The sequence below is a fragment of the Mobula birostris genome, chromosome 21 (genome assembly GCF_030028105.1).
Source record: "Mobula birostris isolate sMobBir1 chromosome 21, sMobBir1.hap1, whole genome shotgun sequence".
Classification (NCBI taxonomy): Eukaryota; Metazoa; Chordata; class Chondrichthyes; order Myliobatiformes; family Myliobatidae; genus Mobula; species Mobula birostris.
The window spans coordinates 67,082,759-67,104,825 of record NC_092390.1 but is presented as its reverse complement, the minus strand read 5'-3'; the positions used below and the strand labels follow the sequence as shown (position 1 = coordinate 67,104,825).

At 42.5% G+C, this 22,067-nt stretch overlaps 1 protein-coding gene across 8 annotated transcripts in view; it reads right to left on the bottom strand.

Moving 5' to 3' along the window:
• gpam (glycerol-3-phosphate acyltransferase, mitochondrial) overlaps positions 1-22,067 on the bottom strand; it is a 179,737-nt gene that overhangs the window by 106,279 nt on the left and 51,391 nt on the right. For 7 of the 8 annotated variants that reach the window (XM_072239647.1, XM_072239653.1, XM_072239649.1 and 4 more), the window contains one exon: positions 1,156-1,276. In XM_072239647.1, coding sequence (XP_072095748.1) covers positions 1,156-1,257 — 102 coding nt within the window. In that variant the 5' untranslated portion in view covers positions 1,258-1,276. Of the gene's footprint in view, positions 1-1,155; positions 1,277-8,185; positions 8,208-22,067 lie in introns of those variants that run through there. The other variant, XM_072239650.1, reaches the window with a different exon arrangement.

The window sequence follows — 22,067 nt, the reverse complement described above, 5'->3', positions numbered from 1 at the left end:
GGGCTGGTCTGAGAAACCTTTTGGCAGCATTCCGACATCAGAGGTTTAAAAGCCAGCCGTGCGTTCATCACTTCTGGACTGTAGTCCTCTACTAAACAGAATTGATATTGTTGAAATTTAATCATACCTTGCCGACGGGCAAGTCGAATGAGATGCTCTTTAACGTGAACATAATGGAAACGGAGGATCACTGGTCTCAGTTTAAATTCGGAAGACGGTTTGGGACGCATTGTACGGTGAACACAGTCAAGCAGTGGAGGATCATCCAGGAGTACAGAGCTAAATGCATCTTTTAAAAATTGAGAGAAGAATTATGAAGGGTCCCCTTCCTCGACATCCTCGGAGCAGACCAATTATACGTAAGTTCTGTCTTCTAGATCGGTTTTCAAGATCAATAATCTTAGATTTAAAACGTTCCAGTTGTTTAGTCGTCGAAGATAATTTTTGCTCCAAATTCTCAATTTTCAAATCTCTCTTCTGAGCTTCAATGTCCAATTCAGTAATCTTACTTTGATGGTGCTTAACTTCACAATCAAGCGATTTCAAAGAGTCCATAATTAACTTTAAATCTTCTTTAAAACTTTGACATTGTTGTTCAAATTTTTCAGTTAAACGTTTCAACAGTTTGCTTGGATTCACCTTTTTTTTCCCCCGTTCCCGTCAGAATCCTTCCCATTTTTAGGATCTCGCACTTTAGATCTTGTACTTATTTCTTTGCTCATTTCTTCAAGTTTCACAGCTACAGTTCAAGGATTAATCAATAGTATAGAATAAATCTTCTAGTGTAGGTAAAAATAAATTAAGTAAGGGAGATCATAGGTTAAAAAAAAAGTAACAGTAATGGAGCGAAGCCAAAAACAACCTCTCTCCATGAGCACCTCCTGGAGAATCCCTCCAGCTCTTTATCTATTTCACCTATCAACTTCCAGCTCGTTACTTCACCCCTCCCCCTCTCCCAGTTTCACCTATACCCTATCACTTTGTACTTCTTTCTTCACTCTCCCCACCTTCTTAATCTAACTTCTCATCTTTTTTTTCCAGTCCACGGAACATTTTTGCTTTTCTGAAGCCTCCTAAATTGTGCATTGGTATTTAAAAAAAAGGTAACTTGATAAAAGAACTGTAAAATGACTTTACATTTGATAATTTGCTTACCAGCTCATCACTGGAAATCTTCATTCCATTGCCAGCTTGTGCGCGAGAGTTTGACAAATAAGCATTGTCGATCACTGAAGTCATGCGTACTGCATCAGCCATGTCTCCGTTTATTGGAGAACTGTAAATAAAAAGCAAAATACATTTTTCAAAAACGGTAAATCTTCAGTATTAAAAATGTTAGGGAACTGATATCCAAATTTACATATAATCGTATACAACTAATGTCATAGTCCCTCAAAAATAATAACTTTAGCGCAGTGAAGGCAATGTTAACTACTGGGCTGGCAGATCAGGCCCCACTTGGAGACTGACAGTGCAGTGCAGTAATGGAGCAGTGATATTTTCTAATTGAGTTAAGTCAAAGCCATTTGTGCTCAAGAGACATTTCTCAAGGACGTATAGGAGAAATAACATCAGTAGAACAAATATTCTGGTTACACAACTCATTGAAGTTTGGAGTTACAGAATTATGCAAGTAGGAAAAAGCTCCTCGGCCCACTGAGTCCATATCAACCATTAAGCACCTAGTTACACTAACCCCATTTTATTCTCCCCCAAGATTCTACAACGGGTCATATTCTGCATGGAGGTCGGTGACCAGTGGTGTGCCTCAGGGATTTGTTCTGAGACCCTTACTCTTCGTGATTTTTATAAGTGACCTGGACGAGGAAGTGGAGGGATGGGTTAGTAAGTCTGCTGATAACACAAGTGTTGTGGATAGTGTGGAGGGCTGTCAGAGGTTACAGCGGGACATTGATAGGATGCAAAACTGGGCTGAGAAGTGGCAGATGGAGTTCAACCCAGATAAGTGTGAAGTGGTTCATTTTGGTACGTCAAATATGATAGCAGAATATAGTATTAATGGTAAGACTCTTGGCAGTGTGGAGGATCAGAGGGATCTTGGGGTCCGAGTCCATAGGACGCTCAAAGCAGCTGTGCAGGTTGACTCTGTGGTTAAGGCAGCATACAGTGTATTGGCTTTCATTAATCGTGGAAATGAATTTAGGAGCCGAGAGGTAATGTCGCAGATATATAGGACCCTGGTCAGAGCTCACTTGGAGTACTGTGCTCAGTTCTGGTTGCCTCACTACAGGTAGGATGTGGAAGCCATAGAAAGGGTGCAGAGGAGATTTACAAGGATGTTGCCTGGATTGGGGAGCATGCATTATGAAAACAGGTTGAATGAACTCAGCCTTTTCTCCTTGGAGTGACGGAGGATGAGAGGTGACCTAATAGAGGTGTATAGAGGTGGTCGGAGGAGGCTTATGAGGCGCTCCAGGGTTGTTTTGAGGTGACAGACTGGCAGGCACTCTGTGAGCCACATGGAGAGGATATTGATGGGCTCACAGAATGCATCATTGATTACATTAACTTCAGTGTGGACTGCAATGTTCCGACAAGAACAGTCCTTTGTTATTCAAATAATAAGCCATGGGTGACAAAGAACATTAAGGACATCTGAACGCTAAAAAGAGGGCGTTTAGAGATGGAAATAGGGAGCAGCTGAGGGCAATACAGAGGGACCTGAAAGCCAGGATCAGGGAGGCTAAAGACAGGCACAGGAGGAAGCTTGAGTGGAAACGCCAGCAGAACAACATGAGAGGTCTGGAGGGGGATGAGGACCATCACTGGGTTTCGGCAAACTAGCAACAGAGGAGCTGAAGGCAGTGTGGACAGGGCCAACAAACTTAACCTGTTCTTTAACAGATTTGACATTGTGACCCCTGTCCATCCCCCACATGAGCCATCTGTTGTCGGCCTCCAACCAACACATATTCCACTCTCCCTTCCTACCCCTCCTCACAGTCCCCCACCCTGCTCTCATGACTATACCCCTCCCCCACACGAAACCACCACGGTAGGCTTCACGGCTGATCAGGTGAGAAGACAGCTGAAACGTCTCAACCCAAGCAAGGCTGCAGGACCGGATGGTGTCAGTACCAGGGTGCTCAAAGCCTGTGCCCTGCAGTTATGTGGAGTACGTCGCCATGTATTCAACCTGAGCCTGAGGCTCCGGAGGGTTCCTGTACTGTGGAAGACGTCCTACCTCGTCCCTGTGCTGAAGACGCCGCGCCCCAGCAGCCTCAATGACTACAGGCTGGTGGCATTGACCTCCCACATCATGAAGACCCTGGAGAGACTTGTTCTGGAGCTGCTCTGGCCTATGGTCAGGCCACACTTAGATCCCCTCCAGTTCGCCTACCAGCCCCGACTAGGAGTTGAGGATGCCATCGCCTACCTGCTGAACCGTGTCTACGCCCACCTGGACAAGCCAGTGAGCACTGTGAGGGTCATGTTTTTTGACTTCTCCAGTGCGTTCAACACCATCCGCCCTGCTCTGCTGGGGGAGAAGCTGACAGCGATGCAGGTGGATGCCTCCCTGGTATCATGGATTCTTGATTACCTGACTGGCAGACCACAGTACGTGTGCTTGCAACACTGTGTGTCCGACAGAGTGATCAGCAGCACTGGGGCTCCACAGGGGACTGTCTTGTCTCCCTTTCTCTTCACCATTTACACCTCGGACTTCAACTACTGCACAGAGTCTTGTCATCTTCAGAAGTTTTCAGATAACTCTGCCATAGTTGGATGCATCAGCAAGGGAGATGAGGCTGAGTACAGGGCTACGGTAGGAAACTTTGTCACATGGTGTGAGCAGAATTATCTGCAGCTTAATGTGAAAAAGACTAAGGAGCGGGTGGTAGACCTGAGGAGAGCTAAGGTACCGGTGACCCCTGTTTCCATCCAGGGGGTCAATGTGCACATGGTGGAGGATTACAAATACCTGGGGATACGAATTGACAATAAACTGGACTGGTCAAAGAACACTGAGGCTGCCTACAAGAAGGGTCAGAGCCGTCTCTATTTCCTGAGGAGACTGAGGTCCTTTAACATCTGCCGGACGATGCTGAGGATGTTCTACGAGTCTGTGGTGGCCAGTGCTATCATGTTTGCTGTTGTGTGCTGGGGCAGCAGGCTCAGGGTGGCAGACACCAACAAAATCAACAAACTCATTCGTAAGGCCAGTGATGTTGTGGGAATGGAACTGGACTCTCTGACGGTGGTGTCTGAAAAGAGGATGCTGTCTAAGTTGCATGCCATCTTGGTCAATGTCTCCCATCCACTACATAATGTACTGGGTGGCCACAGGAGTACATTCAGCCAGAGACTCATTCCTCTGAGATGCAGCACAGAGCATCATAGGAAGTCATTCCTGCCTGTGGCCATCAAACTTTACAACTCCTCCCTTGGAGGGTCAGACACCCTGAGCCAATAAGCTGGTCCTGGACTTATTTCATAATTTACTGGCATAATTTACATATTACTATTTAACTATTTATGGTTCTATTACTATTTATTATTTATGGTGCAACTGTAACGAAAAGCAATTTCCCCTGGGATCAATAAAGTATGACTATGACTACAAGATGATGAGAGGCATTGATCGTGTCAGAGGCTTTTTCCCAAGGCTGAACTGGTTGCCACAAGAAGACACAGGTTTAAGATGCTGGGGAGTAGGTACAGAGGAGATGTCTGGGGTAAGTTTTTTTTTTACACAGAGAGTGGTGGGTGCGTGGAATGGGCTGCCAGCAACGGTGGTGGAGGCGGATACGATAGGGTCTTTTAAGAGACTTTTGGATAGGTACATGGAGCTTAGAAAAATAGAGGGCTATGGGTAATCCTAGTAATTTCTAAGGTAGGGACATGTTCGGCACAACTTTGTGGGCCGAAGGGCCTGTATTGCGCTGTAGGTTTTCTACTTTTCTATGTTTAACACCAAGGAAATTTACCAATTAACAAGTCTTTGGGATATGGAGGTGATTGAAGCACTTATGTGGTCACAGAGAGAACATGCAAACTCCAAGTACACAGCACAGAGGTCAGTGTCAAACCAAGGTCCCTAGCAAGTGAGCCAATGCATGCCCAAGTTTTGAGTTAAGTGGAGACCTTGCAGGTTATCCACCACATACATTTTCTACATTACAATGGTACCAAGCTCAAATCATTCCATCACTGTTTTGGAACTCCCTGAGATATCAACTGGTGCCTCTGCATAAATGAGTTCATTTTATTCACAAGAAAGAAAAAGGAATTTGTTTCCTTCCAGATGTTGTTCTTTGCAGAGTAACATCAATGTGTTGTACATACTGATCCCATGAGATACCTGGAATAGCATGTATCTTTTAAGACATCACAATAGCTCAACTAATAACAGAACAAAAGGTCTCTGTAACCAGCAATAGGCAAAGATTTTCTGCAGATTGATGTATTCCTTCCTGGATAGAAGATCAATCAAAACATAAAAATTGTACCCAGCACGTAGGTGACAAAGCACTTGCTTCTTAAAACCAGTAGGCTTTATCTCTCTTTAGCTCCCAGCCAGAGCCCAAGACACTGAGTGTGGTAAACCATGTATATATGTTGTAACTGGGTTACCTGTCTGGACACACCCCTCTGCTGACTGCCCTTGTGGCTCCTCCCACAGAGTCCTGTATAAAGGTGTTCGCCTTGCCCCTCCCCCTCAGTCCGGGGGCAGACACTCACTGTGGAGGTCGTATTGTACAGCGAATAAAAGCCTTTCAGTATTTTACCAAACCTCAGTCTTTTGGAGTAATTGAAGGTGCTTCACTGAGCCAAGGTTGAAGTTAACATGGTTATTAATCCGGAGGCATTCAACCTTATTGTTTTTAAAAGACCAACGTGCCTTTGCAGATATACTGGATTTCCTGAACCTTGCTCCCAGCTTGGTTGATGCCAAAATGAACATGCCGAAGACTCCTTCACTTTTACTTTGTCAATCCAAATACACTCCCCCTTTCTGGAATTAAAAATTGCCCCTTTCTAATCAAATGTGAACACAAAGTCACTTACTTTTGCTTGACATTCGAATGATATTACAGCTATTCCTCAATTTCAAAGATAGAAACATAGAAAATAGGTGCAGGAGTAGGCCATTCGGCCCTTCGAGCCTGCACTGCCATTCAGTATGATCATGGCTGATCATCCAACTCAGAACCCTGTAACAGCCTTCCCTCCATATCCCCTGATCTCTTTAGCCACAAGGGCCATATCTAACTCCCTCTTAAATATAGCCAATGAACTGGCCTCAACTGTTTCCTGTGGCAGAGAATTCCACAGATTCACCACTCTCTGTGTGAAGAAGTTTTTCCTCATCTCGGTCCAAAAAGGCTTCCCCTTTACCCTCAAACTGTGACCCCTCTTCTGGACTTCCCCAACATCGGGAACAATCCTCCTGCATCTAGCCTGTCCAATCCCTTTAGAATTTTATACGTTTCAATCAGATCCCCCCTCAACCTTCTAAATTCCAACGAGTATAAGCCTAGTTCATCCAGTCTTTCATCATATGAAAGTCCTGCCATCCCAGGAATCAATCTGGTGAACCTTCTTTGTACTCCCTCTATGGCAAGGATGTCTTTCCTCAGATTAGGGGACCAAAACTGCACACAATACTCCAGGTGTGGTCTCACCAAGGCCTTGTACAACTGCAGTAGTACCTCCCTGCTCCTGTGCTCGAATCCTCTTGCTATAAATGCCAGCATACCATTCGCCTTTTTCACCGCCTGCTGTACCTGCATGCCCACTTTCAATGACTGGTGTATAATGACACCCAGGTCTCGTTGCACCTCCCCTTTTCCTAATCGGCCACCATTCAGATAATAATCTGTTTTCCTGTTTTTGCCACAAAGTGGATAACTTCACATTTATCCACATTAAATTGCATCTGCCATGAATTTGCCCACTCACCTAACCTATCCAAGTCACCCTGCATCCTCTTAGCATCCTCCTCACAGCTAACACTGCCTCCCAGCTTCGTGTCATCCGCAAACTTGGAGATGCTGCATTTAATTCCCTCATCCAAGTCATTAATATATATTGTAAACAACTGGGGTCCCAGCACTGAGCCTTGCAGTACCCCACTAGTCACTGCCTGCCATTCTGAAAAGGTCCCGTTTATTCCCACTCTTCGTTTCCTGTCTGCCAACCAATTCTCTATCCACATCAATACCTTACCCCCAATACTGTGTGCTTTAAGTTTGCACACTAATCTCCTGTGTGCGACCTTGTCAAAAGCCTTTTGAAAATCCAAATATACCACATCCACTGGTTCTCCCTTATCCACTCTACTAGTTACATCCTCAAAAAATTCTATGAGATCCGTCAGACATGATGCTCCTTTCACAAATCCATGCTGACTTTGTCCAATGATTTCACCGCTTTCCAAATGTGCTGTTATCACATCTTTGATAACTGACTCTAGCAGTTTCCCCACCACCGACATTAGGCTAACCGGTCTATAATTCCCTGGTTTCTCTCTCCCTCCTTTTTTAAAAAGTGGAGTTACATTAGCCACCCTCCAATCCTCAGAAACTAATCCAGGATCTAAAGAGTTTTGAAAAATTATCACTAATGCATCCACTATTTCTTGGGCTACTTCCTTAAGCACTCTGGGATGCAGACCATCTGGCCCTAGGGATTTATCTGCCTTTAATCCCTTCAATTTACCTAACACCACTTCCCTACTAACATGTATTTCCCTCAGTTCCTCCATCTCACTGGACCCTCTGTCCCCTACTATTTCTGGAAGATTATTTATGTCTGCCTTAGTGAAGACAGAACCAAAGTAATTATTCAATTGGTCTGCCATGTCCTTGCTCCCCATAATCAATTCACCTGTTTCTGTCTGTAGGGGACCGACATTTGTCTTAACCAATCTTTTTCAAACATTGTAACAATGTAACATTGTTACATTGCTGGAAAACATTGTGAAATCGGTAAGGTTCCAAAAAATATCCACAATAAGAGAAACAATGCAGCTAGGGTATCAAGTCTCTACAAATCAGGCATTTCCTTGAAATAGTCAGTAGAGTTATAACAAGAATTAGTAAATGAAATAGTCATGATTGTATCCGAAGAGCAGAAAAAAACATTTCATTTGATTGATACAAATTTCCGCTTCATCTCTTTAGTGCTTTACCAATACAAACATTATAAATTTGAGCTTTACCAAAATGATCCAATATATATTTCACATGCTTCATATCTTTTCCAGTTTGTAGCAGACCAATAAAGTGAGGAGTCAGACAGGGTTGTGTTCAATCACCAGACCTGTTCTCCCTGTACAGTGAAAACATCATGAGAACCACACGAGACCTACCTGGAATAAGTATAGGAGGATACAATATCAACAACCTCTGCTATGCAGATGATACAGTACTAATAGCAAACAATGAAGTAAATTTACAGAAACTAGTATCTACCATCCACACAGAGAGTGAAAGACTTGGCCTAACCTTAAACAAAAAGAAAACTGAAGTAATGGTAATATCAAAGAAACCTGATATCCCAAACTGTAGGATCGTATTGGGAAATGAACTCCTGAAACAAGTTCACAACTTCAAGTACCTTGGATCATGGGTAACATCTGATGGCAAATGCGAAACATACATAAAAACAAGAATAGCAATGGCAAGAACAACATTTATAGAAATGAGAAACATCCTAATGAACAAGAAAATAGCAATTGACATCCGCCTTAGAACTCTCAACTGCTACATTCTTCCTATGTTGATGTATAGCTGTGAGTCATGGACCATCACAAATGCAATGGAAAAAAGAATCAATGCAGTAGAGATGTGGTTCCTCCGAAGAATGCTATGCATATCATATACAGAGAGGATAACCAACGAAGAAGTTCTACAGAGAACGAAAACAAAACGTACATTACTTTAAAAAAAAATCAGAAAACAGCTGTCAAAATTCTTTGGACACATCATGCGAAGAGAGACATTAGAACATTTAGTTACAACTGGAAAGCTGGAAGGAAAAAGAAGCACAGACAGACAGAATGAAAATGATAGATGGAATAACATCATGGTTAGAAACAGGGGAGGCAACAACTACAATTCAGAGGGTCAAGGACCGTGATGGATGGAGAGACATGATTGCCCACACCGAACGGCAAGGCACCTGAGTGAATGAATGAATGAATGAAGCACACCAGTATGGCAGAGGCTGTTTTGTTTACTTACCAATTAACCACTGAACTGCACTTCATTGGCTAGCTTTAGAATATCTCAAGGATGGCAAAAGGCCATGAATGGATCTATTTTATTAATGTCATTAATTCAGCCAGCCCTGAGAAAATATATTCCAAGAACATAAACCTGAGGTATGTTTCCTGTAACTCCTCAGAAATTATTTGGAATTTGACAAATCATGGTCAACAGTGAAATGAATTTTTTTGAGAATCAAAATAATGAAATTTTTAAAAATGTACCCTCTAGAAATGAGACAAAGGAAATAATGTGAGCTTTTGCTAAGGCTACTATTTGCAAACAAAACGAAAAGAATTAGACAGTAGGAAACAGATGACCATTGGGAAACAGAGGGTGTTGGTAGTTTCTTAAAAATTGTGAAATTATCCAGTCATTTGCAATATTGACAGTATCCTTAATGAATAGCCTGATCAAGGTTGTTCGTCTGATTCAAAGTTTAATGGATACTTAAATGGAATCCCAGATTTGTTTGAAAAAATACTATTTTAAGATGTAGTACTCCTCCAACTAAACACTCCTCCAATATATGAACAGATTATTTCTGATCACTACTGAACAAAATGATTCCAAAATGTGAGAAAATGTATGGGCAAAAAATTAATATTTCTTGAACAAACATAAATACTCTGCATATTTAATTATTATTAATGTGTCTTGCTGATGAAAATGTATGGGCATGGATGGCAGGAGAAGGTAGAATTTGGATCATATTATACAAATTATTTACTCGTGACGAGGGCCAATTCAAGGAGCAAAACCCAACCGAATGTTCTGCACCTAGCCAACTGCACTGTACCAACTTACTGGAACAAAGGCAGTAGTAGTAATAATAATAATAATAACAACAACAACAACAATTATTTACTACCCATCAAATATTCTTCCAGTGAGTGCTGAGTGCAGTCTTCTACTAGGAGGTTAGGCCTGGGAAGTACAAGGCTTCCCCCAGCACAGGTGACTAACTATGCACACAAAATGGATTGAACAGCAGGAAATAGCCTGTCCACTCCCCTGCTCACCGCCCTGCACAAGCCCTACCAACTTCAGGTTCATCTGCTGCCAAAGTTGCCACTGAAAATGGATTTTTTTGGGAAATGCCTATGTCATTCAAAAACACTCATGAACTATCAAACTGTAAATTACAATAAATAGTAACCATCAAGACACTCACATTTAAAAACAAGTTTTAAACAAAATGAATTAGATTAAAAATTACTCACTTAAAAAGGTGTTTCTTGGTTAATATTGTCACATGTACTGCAGTACAATGAAAAGATTGTCTTCCATACTTTTCAGACACACCAAATCATCCTTGATAATGGATGTTGCTTTCCTGCAACACTGCTCCTTGTGGATGTGCTCAGTGGTGAGGAGGCCTTCACCCATGACGGAGTGGGCTGTATGCAGTACTTTTTGTAGGCTTTTCCATTTAGGGCACTGGTGTTTCCAAACCAGACTTGATCCAACCAGTCAATATACTCTCCACCGCACATCTACAGAAGTTTGTCAAAGTTTTAGATAATGTGCCGAATCTTTGCAAACTTCTAAGAAAGTAGATGTGTAACCATGTTCTCAGCTGCAAAATTTGGTTGATGGACTAATTGGTCATATTTCAAAGACTACAGAACTACTTTGAAGCCACGCACCCATCTTTAGAACAGTTGTCATTCCCACTTTTGACCAAAGATCCATCCCGCAACAGGTGGTCTTTGAAATTGTTCACGTTGGTACCCAAATAAGATCATCCTGACAAACTAATCCACTCTTTTCCAAAGTGAAGCCCAGAACAAATAGAAAACACATCTTTTCTGCCACATCTCCCAGTCTATCCCAGCATTAGAACTCTGCTTGAAAAATGAAGTTTTATTTAAATTTGTACCTGATTAGAAACAGTGTTAAATCATTTTTCATCTGCTAATTATTTGCTTATAGCACTGCAAGCACATACCAGTGCAAATCTTCTGCCAATGGCATATAGTATGCCAACTACAAAAAAAAATCAATACATTATTATTAGAGTTCCAAAGAAAGTTACAGCTATTAACTCCTTGAGCATTGGTAACTTGCTTCTTCTTAGGCAGTTCCTTATAATCATGGGTGAGCAACCTCTCCCTCAATGTCACAAAAACAAAGGAGCTAGTTGTGTATTATAGGAGGGATGGAGACGGGCTAAGCCCTATTGATATTAATGGATCTGGATTCGACAGGGTGAACAGCTTTAAGTTCCTCGGCATCCGCATCACCGCGGACCTCACGTGGTCTATACATACCAGCTGTGCGGTGAAAAAGGCACAACAGCACCTCTTTCATTTCAGATGGTTGAGGAAGTTTGGCATGGGCCCACAAATCCTAAGAACTTTCTACAGGGACACAATTGAGAGCATCCCAACTGGCTGCATCACTGCCTGGTATGGGAACTGTACCTCCCTGAATCACAGGATTCTGCAGAGAGTGGTGCGGACAGCCCAGCGCATCTGTAATTGTGAACTTCCCATGATCCAGGACATTTACAAAGACAGGTATGACAAAATTCCCCAAAGGATCATTGGCGACCCGAGTCACCCCAACCACAATATATTCCAGCTGCTACCATCCAGGAAACAGTACCACAGCATAAAAGTTAGGATCAACAGGCTCGGAAACAGCTTCTTCCACCACACCATCAGACTAATTAACTCTCACTGATTTGAGTGTCTTTCTATATTACATTGACTGTTCTATATATTATAAATTATTATAAACGACTATGATTGCACATTGCACATTCAGACGGAGACGTAATGTAAAGATTTTTGCTCCTCGTGTATGTGAAGGATGTAAGAAATAAAGTCAATTCATTGACTAGTTTTCACTCCGATTTTGTGGTTTTTGAGGTGATCAATGTGGGAACCACAGGCTCTTTCATTAATGGAGCAGGAGAGGCTTGACAGTGCAGGTAGGTATATACTTTGTGAGAAAGTGTGCTTCTTCCACAATTTGCACTGGGCTTTGACATACTCCTGTTACATGTTCTTGAGGTCCCCAACACAATTAAGAATTGTCACAACACAGGGTCTCTTGACAAAGTAAGCAGGATCCTTCACTGAAAACCACAATCTGTCTTTACCAAGGGTGAAATCTATGCACACACAATATTGTTATGCACTTAACTCAATATATAAACTGTACATTCCCATCAACAATTATACAAGAGAACATTATATAATAGATTGAGGAGATTACAAGTAAGATAGATAAAGGGGATGCAGTGGATATTGTATATTTGGACTTTCAGAAGGCCTTTGACCAAGTGCCACACGTGAGGCTGCTTACCAAGTTAAGAGCCCATGGTATTACAGGTTAGAGCATTGGCTGATTGGTAGGAGGCAGCGAGTGGGAATAAAAGGATCCTTGTCTGGTTGGCTGCCAGTGAGTAGTCGTGTTCCACAGGGGTCGGTGTTGCGACCACTTCTTTTTATGCTGTATATAAATGATTTAGATGATGGAATAGGTGGCTTTGTTGCCAAGTTTGCAGATGATACGGAGATTGGTGGAGGGGCAGGTAGTGTTGAGGAAACAGGTAGGATGCAGGAGGACCTAGGCAGATGAGGAGAAAGGACAAGACAGTAGCAAATGAAATACAATGCTGGAAAATGCATGGTCATGCACTTTGGCAGCTGAAATAAATGTGCAGACTATTTTCTAAATGGGTAGTAAATCCAGAAATCTGAGATGCAGAGGGACTTGGAAGTCCTTGTGCAGAACACCCTGAAGGTTAACTTGCAGGGTGAATCAGTGGGGAGGAAGGCAAATGCTATGTTAGCATTCACTTCAAGAGGTTCAGAATACAAGAACAAGGATGTGATGCTGAGGCTTTATAAGGCACTGGTGAGGCCTCACCCTGAGTATTGTGAATAGTTTTGGGCCCCTCATCATAAAAAAGATGTGCTGGCATTGGAGAGGGTCCAGAGGAGGTTCACAAGGATGATTCCAAGAATGAAGGGTTATCATATGAGGAACGTTTGAAGGCTCTGGGACAGTACTCGCTGTAATTTAGAAGGATGAGGGGGGAATCTCATTGAAACCTTTCTAATGTTGAAAGGTCTAGACAGAGTAGATGTGGAAAGGATGTTTCCCATGGTGGGAGAGTTTAGGACAAGAGGGCATAGCCTCAGGATAGAGGGGTACCCTTTCAAAACAGAGATGCAGAGAAATTTCTTTAGTCAAAGGGTGGTGAATTTGTGAAATTTGTTGCCACATGTAGCTGTGGAGGCCAGGTCGTTGGGTGCATTTAAGGCAGAGATTGCTAGGTTCTTGATTGGACATGGCATCAAAGGTTACAGGGAGGAGGCTGGGAACCGGGGTTGAGGAGGAGATGGATAAAAAGGATCAGCCAAGATTGAATGGCGGAGCAGACTCGATAGGCCAGATGGCCTAATTCTGCTCCCATGTCTTAATGTCTTATGTCAATGTCAATTGATATCAATTATGCCTACTGGATGCAAAAATCTAATTCAATAATTCAGTGTGGGGAAGTATATGGTCATGCACTTTGGCAGAAGGAATAAAGGTGCAGATTATTTTCTGAACGGGAAGCAAATTCAGAAATCAGAGGTGCAGAGGGACTTGAGACTCTAGTGCAGGCTTCGCTAAAGGTTAACTTATAGGTTGAGACAGTGGTAAGGAAGGCAAATGTAGTGCTCCAACATGGAACATAGAAATCTATAGCACATTACAGTCCCTTCCGCCCACAATGTTGTGCTGACCACGTAACCTAGTCTAGAAGCTCCCTAGAATTTCCCTACCACATAGCCCACTGTTTTTCTAAGCTCCATGTACCTATCTAAGATTCTCTTAAAAGACCCTATTGTATCTGCCTCTACCACTGTTGCTAGCAGTGCATTCCATGCACCCACCACTCTATGTGAAAAAACTACCTCAGACATCCCCCCTGAACCTACTTCCAAGCACTTAAAAATTATGACCCTCTTGTTAAGACATTTCAGCTCCAGGCAAAAGCCTTTGGCTATCCCCACCCTCAAGTCACCCAGGACACCACTATCGCTCCATGGAGAAAATGCCAAGTTCACTCAACCTATTCTCATAAGGCATGCTCCCCAATCCAGAGAACATCCTTGTAAATGTCATCTGCACTCTCTATAGTATCCACATCCTTCTTGCAGTGAGGTGACCAGAAATGAACACAGTACTCCAAGTGGGGTCGAACTAAGGTCCTGTATAGCTGTAACATTACCTCACAGCTCTTGCACTCAATCCCATGGTTGAAGAAGACCAAAACACCATACACCTTCTTAGCAACACTGTCAACCTGCGCAGCAGCTTTGAGGGTTTTATGGACAAAGACCCCAAGATCTCTCAGATCCTCCACACTGCCAAAAGTCTTATCATTAATATTATGTTCTGTCTTCAAATTTGACATACCGAAATGAACCACTTCATACTTAACAGGGTTGAAATCCATATACACTACATCCACTGCTCTACCTTCAATGCATTTTGTTACATCCTCAAAGAATTTAATCAGGCTCGTAAGTTACGGCCTGCCCTTGACAAAGCCATGCTGACTGTCCCTAATCAGGTTGTCTCTCCAAATGCTCATAAATCCTGCCTCTCAAGGTCATTTCTAACAATTTGCCCACCACTGAAGTAAGACTCACTAGTCTATAATTTCCTAGGTTACTTCTACTCCCTTTCTTGAAGAAGGGAACAATATTTGCAACCCTCCAACCTTCTGGTATTTCTCCTGTCCCTACTGATGATGTAAATACCATCATCAAAGGCTCAGTAATCTCCTCCCTTGCTTCCCACAATAGCCTAGGGCGTATCCCATCTGAGCCTAGCGGCTCATCTAACTTAATAATTTTCAAAAGTCCCAGCACATCCTCTTGCTTAATGTCTATACACTCAAGCGCTTAAGTGTGCTGCAAGTCATCACCACAATTGCCAAGGTCTTTTTCCCTGATGAATATGAAGCAAAGCTACCTCCTGCAACTTCATTCACGTTTCCACTACTCCACCTGATTGGTCCTATTCTCACATGGCTCATCCTCTTCCTCTTCACATACTTGTAGAATGCCTTGGGGTTTTCCTTAATCCTGCTCACCAAGGCTTTCCCATTGCTCCTTCTAACTCTCCTAATTTCATTCTTAAGTTCCTTCCTGACAACCTTCTAATTTTCTAGAGTACCTAGTTTCTTGAACCTTTGTAAGCTTTCTTTTCTTCGTAACTAGATCTTCTACACAATTTGTACACCATGGCTCTTTTGCCCTACCATCCTTTCCCTGCCTCAGCAGAACAGAACTATGCAGAACTCCATGTAATGTAACTCCATAATCTCATGTGGATAGGGTGGTGAAGAAAGCTTTTGGTTTGCTGGTCTTTATTAATCAGAGCATTGAGTATAGGAGTTGGGATGTAATGTTGAAATTGTATAAGGCATTGGTAAGGCTAAATCTGGAATATTGTGTACAGTTCTGGTCACTGAATTATGGGAAAGATGTCAATAAAATTGAGAGAGTACAGAGGAGGTTTACTAAAAGGTTTCATCTCCTAAGTTACAGAGAAAGGTTGAACAAGTTAGGTCTTTATCCTTTGGAGAGTAGAAGGTCGAGGGGCGACTTGACAGAGGTGTTTAAAATTTTGAGGGGGATTGATAGAGTTGACGTGGTTAGGCTTTTTCCATTGAGAGTGGGTAAGATTCAAACAAGAGGACATGGGTTGAGAGTTAGAGGACAAAAGTTTAGGGGTAACATGAGGGGGAACTTCTTTACTCAGAGAGTAGTAGCTGTGTGGAATGAGCTTCCAGCAGAAGTGGTTGAATCAGGTTCTATGTTGTCGTTTAAAGTTAAATTGGATAGATATATGGACAGGAAAGGAATGGAGGGTTATGGGCTGAGTGCAGCTCAGTGGGACTAGGAGAGAGTAAGAGTTCGGTATGGACTAGAAGGGCCGAGATGGTCTGTTTCTGTGCCGTGTTGTTATATGGTTATATGGTAAATGTTCCCTGAACATTTGCCACAATTCTGCCATGCATTTCCCTGAAAACATCTGCTCCCAATTTATGTTCCCAAATTCCTGCCTAATAGCACCATACTTCCCCCGACCCAATTAAATGTTTTCCCAAATTGTTTACTCCTATCCCTCTCCAGCGCTATGGTTTTGGGTGCTAAACAACCTTGCACACGCTCATCCCACATTACATAATAGCAAGTAATTTCTCCAGCATTTAATACCATCATTCTGACAACCCTGATTGAGAAGTTACAGAACCTGGGTCTCTGTACCTCCCTCAGCAATTGGATCTTTGACTTCCTAAACGGAAGACCACAATCTGTGCAGATTGGTGATAACATCTCCTCTTCGTTGACGGTCAACACTGGTGCACCTCAGGGTTGTGTGCTCTACTCTCTATATACACATGACTGTGTGGCTAGGCATAGCTCAAATACCATTTATAAATTTGCTGATCATACAGTCATTGTTGGTAGAATCTCAGGTGGTGACGAGAGGGCGTAGAGGGGCGAGATATACCAACTAGTGGAGTGGTGTCACAGCAACAACCTGGCACTCAATGTCAGTAAGACAAAAGAGCCGATTGTGGACTTCTGGAAGAGTAAGATGAAGGAACACATACCAATCCTCCCAGAGGAATCAGAAATTTAGTCGGCTTCATCTTGGGTACTAGCCTACAAAATACCCAGGACATCTTCAAGGAGCGGTGCCTCAGAAAGGCAATATCCATTATTAAGGACCTCCAGCACCCAGGGCATGCCCTTTTCTCACTGTTACCATCAGGTAGGAGGTACAGAAGCCTGAAGGCACACACTCAGCGATTCAGGAACAGCTTCTTCTCCTCTGCCATCTGATTCTTAAATGATCATTGAACCCTTAGACACTACCTCACTTTTTTATATTATTTCTGTTTTTTGCACAATTTTTAATCTATTCAATATACATATACTGTAATTGATTTACTTATTTATTTATTATTTTATTTTGGGTTTTTTTTCCTTCGATATTATGTATTGCATTGAACTGCTGCTGCTGAGTTAACAAATTTCATGACACATACCAGCGATAATAAACCTGATTCTGATATACCACAGTCTCAGAAAGGCAATGTCCAAGTTCAGAGACAAGAGTTTGGACTCAAACATAGCCAACTCCATTACATTTTAGACAGGTCTTGTGAAATCTCCTAGATGATGACACAAGAATTATAAGCAATGTATTTCCAATATACCTTGCAATGTGGGCAAACGTTCAGGTTCAAGCACCCTGAGCTTGAACTTAAAACAATTGAGAGTCAATTCCATTACATTTTAATTAATTATAGTGAAATCTCCTCATTTCTATAGCACATGAATGATAGGCAATGTATCTCAACTGCTACATTAATGTGCTTAAATTCTACTTTCTTACATAAGGTGTGTACATTTGGTTTGCTATCCTCTTATTCCCATTTACTCTTTAATTCCATTTGATAACAACACTCTGCCTGTACCACTTACCAATGAATTTATGCTTTCACCAACTTCCCACTGCCACTCAGCTTAACAGATGCTCACATCTCTGCTGGCCATCTAAAACTCGCCCAACTTTAAAGATAAAATACTACCTATTGATTCCAGAGATTGCTTCATTTACTACATCACACCTGGCAAGATTTTCAAATGTTCTAATCAAAGTTTGTACTTTCAGTGATAAGAGAAAACCTCACCAGTTTTAAGTAGATACCTGATTGGCCGAGACCAATAACAGAATAGACTGACCTGAAATAGCTGTGATCAGTCAGATCCATTACTGGCACATTACCATATTATTCAACTGATAAATTCTGCCTATCTCAGCATCCTTGAGGCATCCTCTGACACCCAATGCCCGAGCATACTGACAACACCATTTTAATTGTTTTAAGTTCTTAATGGTCACACTTTAATCTATGCCTGTAATCTTTCTAAGCACTATAATCCAAATTGTATCCACCACTCTCCTGTGGTTAGACACCCTGTTCCCCACCGTTATTAATAGAGGCTGCAGATGTCACTCTCATTCTGCTATTTCCTTCTGAATCTCTAGCTCTGGGCAGAGTTGAGATGGTGCCAAGTGGCTGCCTCTTTGAACTCATCTGTGAAAATAGCTTAAGTTCTGCTCCCTGATGTCTTCTTTTTCTCCTTTTCAAGGTGGTTGGGGTTCTGGTGAGGTCCTGATCTGCAAATGACACTCAACTGCATTTTTTTTTAAATGGCGGATATTCCTGTTCCTGAAGCTTGTCGGCCGACCATTTTCCAACATTTGGTACAGTTTGGAAGATGGTACCTCTGGGGTGCAGCCCAGTGGATGACCAGCTCCAGGGCAGTGTTGCTGACTAAGGCATTCTGGGAGATGGAACATCAGGATTTTGCTATGGCGGATGTATGAAAAAGCGACGTTGCAGACTGTAATATCATAACAGTGACTGTCAGTCTCCCCTTTCGCTAAGAAAATGGGTGATATCTCTCTATGCCTTGTTAGTGAGGAAGGGAGTGCTTGTGGCATGTCAAGCTGTTGAGCACACAATAGTTTTTGTTGACTGCAGATCATGGTCTTTCTTTGGATGCTTTGCTCTTGCTTGGTGGGTCGTGGAGGGTGATGCTTTTTACTGAAACGGGCGGCAGGGGGAGGCTGATGCATGATGCTTGCTCCTGCTTAGGTGGGGAGAAGGGAGAGGGGTGCTTTGGGGTTTTAACATTTTTCTATCGTTCATTCTTTTGGGGTTCTTTTTCTCATAGATGTTTGCGGAGACAAGTATTTCAGGTTGTATACTGTATACATTCTCTGACAATAATGGAACCATTTAACATCAAGGTGGTGAAATGATCTATAACCATATAACGATTACAGCACAGAAACAGGCCATCTCGGCCCTTCTAGTCCATGCCGATCCTATCCCCTTGAATCAGAACCAGGTTATCACCAGCAACTTTGATGTGTGTTGCTTGAATTTCCAGCATCTGCAGAATTCCTGTTGTTCAGGTTATTACTGTTTTATGTGAAGCAAAATTTGTTGTTTTGTGGCAGCAGTACATTGGAAGGACAAACGTTACTGTGAATCACAAAATAAATAAATAGTGCTAACAAAAAGGAATAAATTCCAATTGACTTTCCAGTTCTCATATGCTCCGCTGTTCTTGTCCGGTAAAGAAGGGTAAGGTTACTTGTAAGGTTAATAAAAATCACAAAAAGTAGAGGTCCCAGAACAGATCCTTGTGGGACACCACTAGTTACAATCCTCCAATCTGAATGTACTCCCTCCACCACCACCCTCTGCCTTCTGCAGGCAAGCCAATTCTGAATCCACCTGGCCAAACTTCCCTGGATCCCATGCCTTCTAACTTTCTGAATAAGCCTACCATGCGGAACCTTGTCAAATGCCTTACTAAAATCCATATACATCACATCCACTGCACTACCCTCATCTATATGCCTGGTCACCTCCTCAAAGAACTCTATCAGGCTTGTTAGACACAATCTGCCCTTCACAAAGCCATGCTGACTGTCCCTGATCAGACTATGATTCTCTAAATGTCTATAGATCCTATCTCTAAGAATCTTTTCCAACAGCTTTCCCACCACAGACGTAAGGCTCACTGGTCTATAATTACCCAGACTATCCCTACTACCTTTTTTGAACAAGGGAACAACATTCGCCTCCCTCCAATCCTCCGGTACCATTCTTGTGGACAACGAGGACATAAAGATCCTAGCCAGAGGCTCAGCAATCTCTTCTTTCGCCTCGTGGAGCAGCCTGGGGAATATTCCGTCAGGCCCCGGGGACTTATCTGTCCTTATGTATTTTAACAACTCCAACACCTCCTCTCCCTTAATAGCAACATGCTCCAGAATATCAACCTCACTCATATTGTCCTCACCATCAAGTTCCCTCTCATTGGCAAATACCGAAGAGAAGTATTCATTGAGGATTGTGTTACTTTGACCAACTCCTCTCTCATACCACTGTAATTTCCTTTACTCCACTGAAATACTGCTACACCAGACTTTACTTTTCCCTATCAAATTTCAAGTTGAACTCAATCATATTGTGATCACTGGTTCCTAAGGGTTCTTTTACCTTAAGCTCCCTAATCACCTCCGGTTCATATCATAACACCTAATCCAGTATAGCTAATCACCTAGTAGGCTCAACAACAAACTGCTCTAAAAAGCCATCTCTTAGGCATTCAACAAACGCATTCTCTTGAGATCCATTACCAACCTGATATTCCCAATCGACCTGCGTGTTAAATCTCCCATGAATACCATAACATTGCCCCTTTGACTCACCTTTGTAACCTGTGGTCCACCTCCCAGCCACTGTTGGGAGGCCTGTATATAACTGCTATCAACATCCTTTTACCCTTGCAGTTTCTTACCTCAGCGCACAAGGATTCAACATCTTCCAATCCTATGTCAAATCTTTTTACTGATTTGATGCCATTCTTTACTAGTAGAGCCACACCACACCCTCTGCCTACCTTCCTATCCCTCCAATACAATGTGTAACCTTGGACATTCAACTCCCAACTACAACCATCCTTTAACCACAACTCAGTGATAGCCACAACATCATACCTGGCAATCTGTATAATTGCAACAAGATCATCCACCTTAGTTCTACTTCACACATTTAGATACAACACCTTGAGTACCGTATTTGCTATCCTTTCTGATTCTGCATTCCTAATGATACTCAGCCCACTGGCTGCAACTAAGTCCCATCACCTGCCTGACAATCTGACTGCATGCTATCTTTACCTTTTTACTATCCGTCCTATCCTGAATCCCTTCACTCCAGTTCCCACCCCGCTGCCAAGTTAGATTAAACTCTCCCCAACAGCTGTAACAAACCTGCCCATGAGAATATTGGTCCTCCTCGGGTTCAGGTGCAATCTGTTACTTTTGAACAGGTTATAACTCCCCCAGAAGATATCCCAATTATCTGAACCTGAAGCCTTGCCCCCTGCACCAACTTCACAGCCATGCATTTATCTGCCAAATCATCCTGTTTCTACCCTGACTAGCGTGTGGCACAGGCAGCAATCCAGAACTTACTACCCTGGAGGTCCTGCTTCTCAGCTTTCTACTAGTTCTCTGAATTCTCTTTTCAGGACCTCATTGTTTTTCCTTCCTATGGCATTGGTACCAATATGTACCAAGACATCTAGCTACTCCCCATCCTTCTCTAAAATGTTGTGGACACGATCTGAGACATCCCTGACCCTGGCACTTGGAAGGCAACATACCATCCAGGTGTCCCGTTCACATCCACAGAATCTCCTGTCCGTACCCCTCACTATCGAGTCCCCTATCACTACCACTGCCTTCTCTCTTTCCCTTCTGCACCACGGACCCATGCTCAGTGCCTGTAACCCAGTCGCCGTGGCATTCTCCCAGGAAGTCATCCATCGCCCACTTTCCTTGGCATCTTTTTCATGCTACTTGTGCTCGACCAAAGCTAATAGTTCTGCTACTTGGAGGATGTTTATGTTGTCCTTCTGATGTTAAAATATAAACACCTAACAGACTTCTTCACTTCAAAACACAACCACAGAACAATATTTTAATTCTAACCTAACAGTTAAATAGATCCTAATGCTATTTCATCCACACTGATCAATGTTGAAAAAGGAAAGGAGAGCAAGGGAATGGCTGGTTTTCTTTACTGGCTTTTGATGACAAATACACAATTTGAAACAGCTACCAATTTATTGTTAGGTTCAGTTGAAAATTTGGAATTATAGAATCTAGAATTGCATTTTAACATGAAAATACTGGGGGCACATTATATTGAAA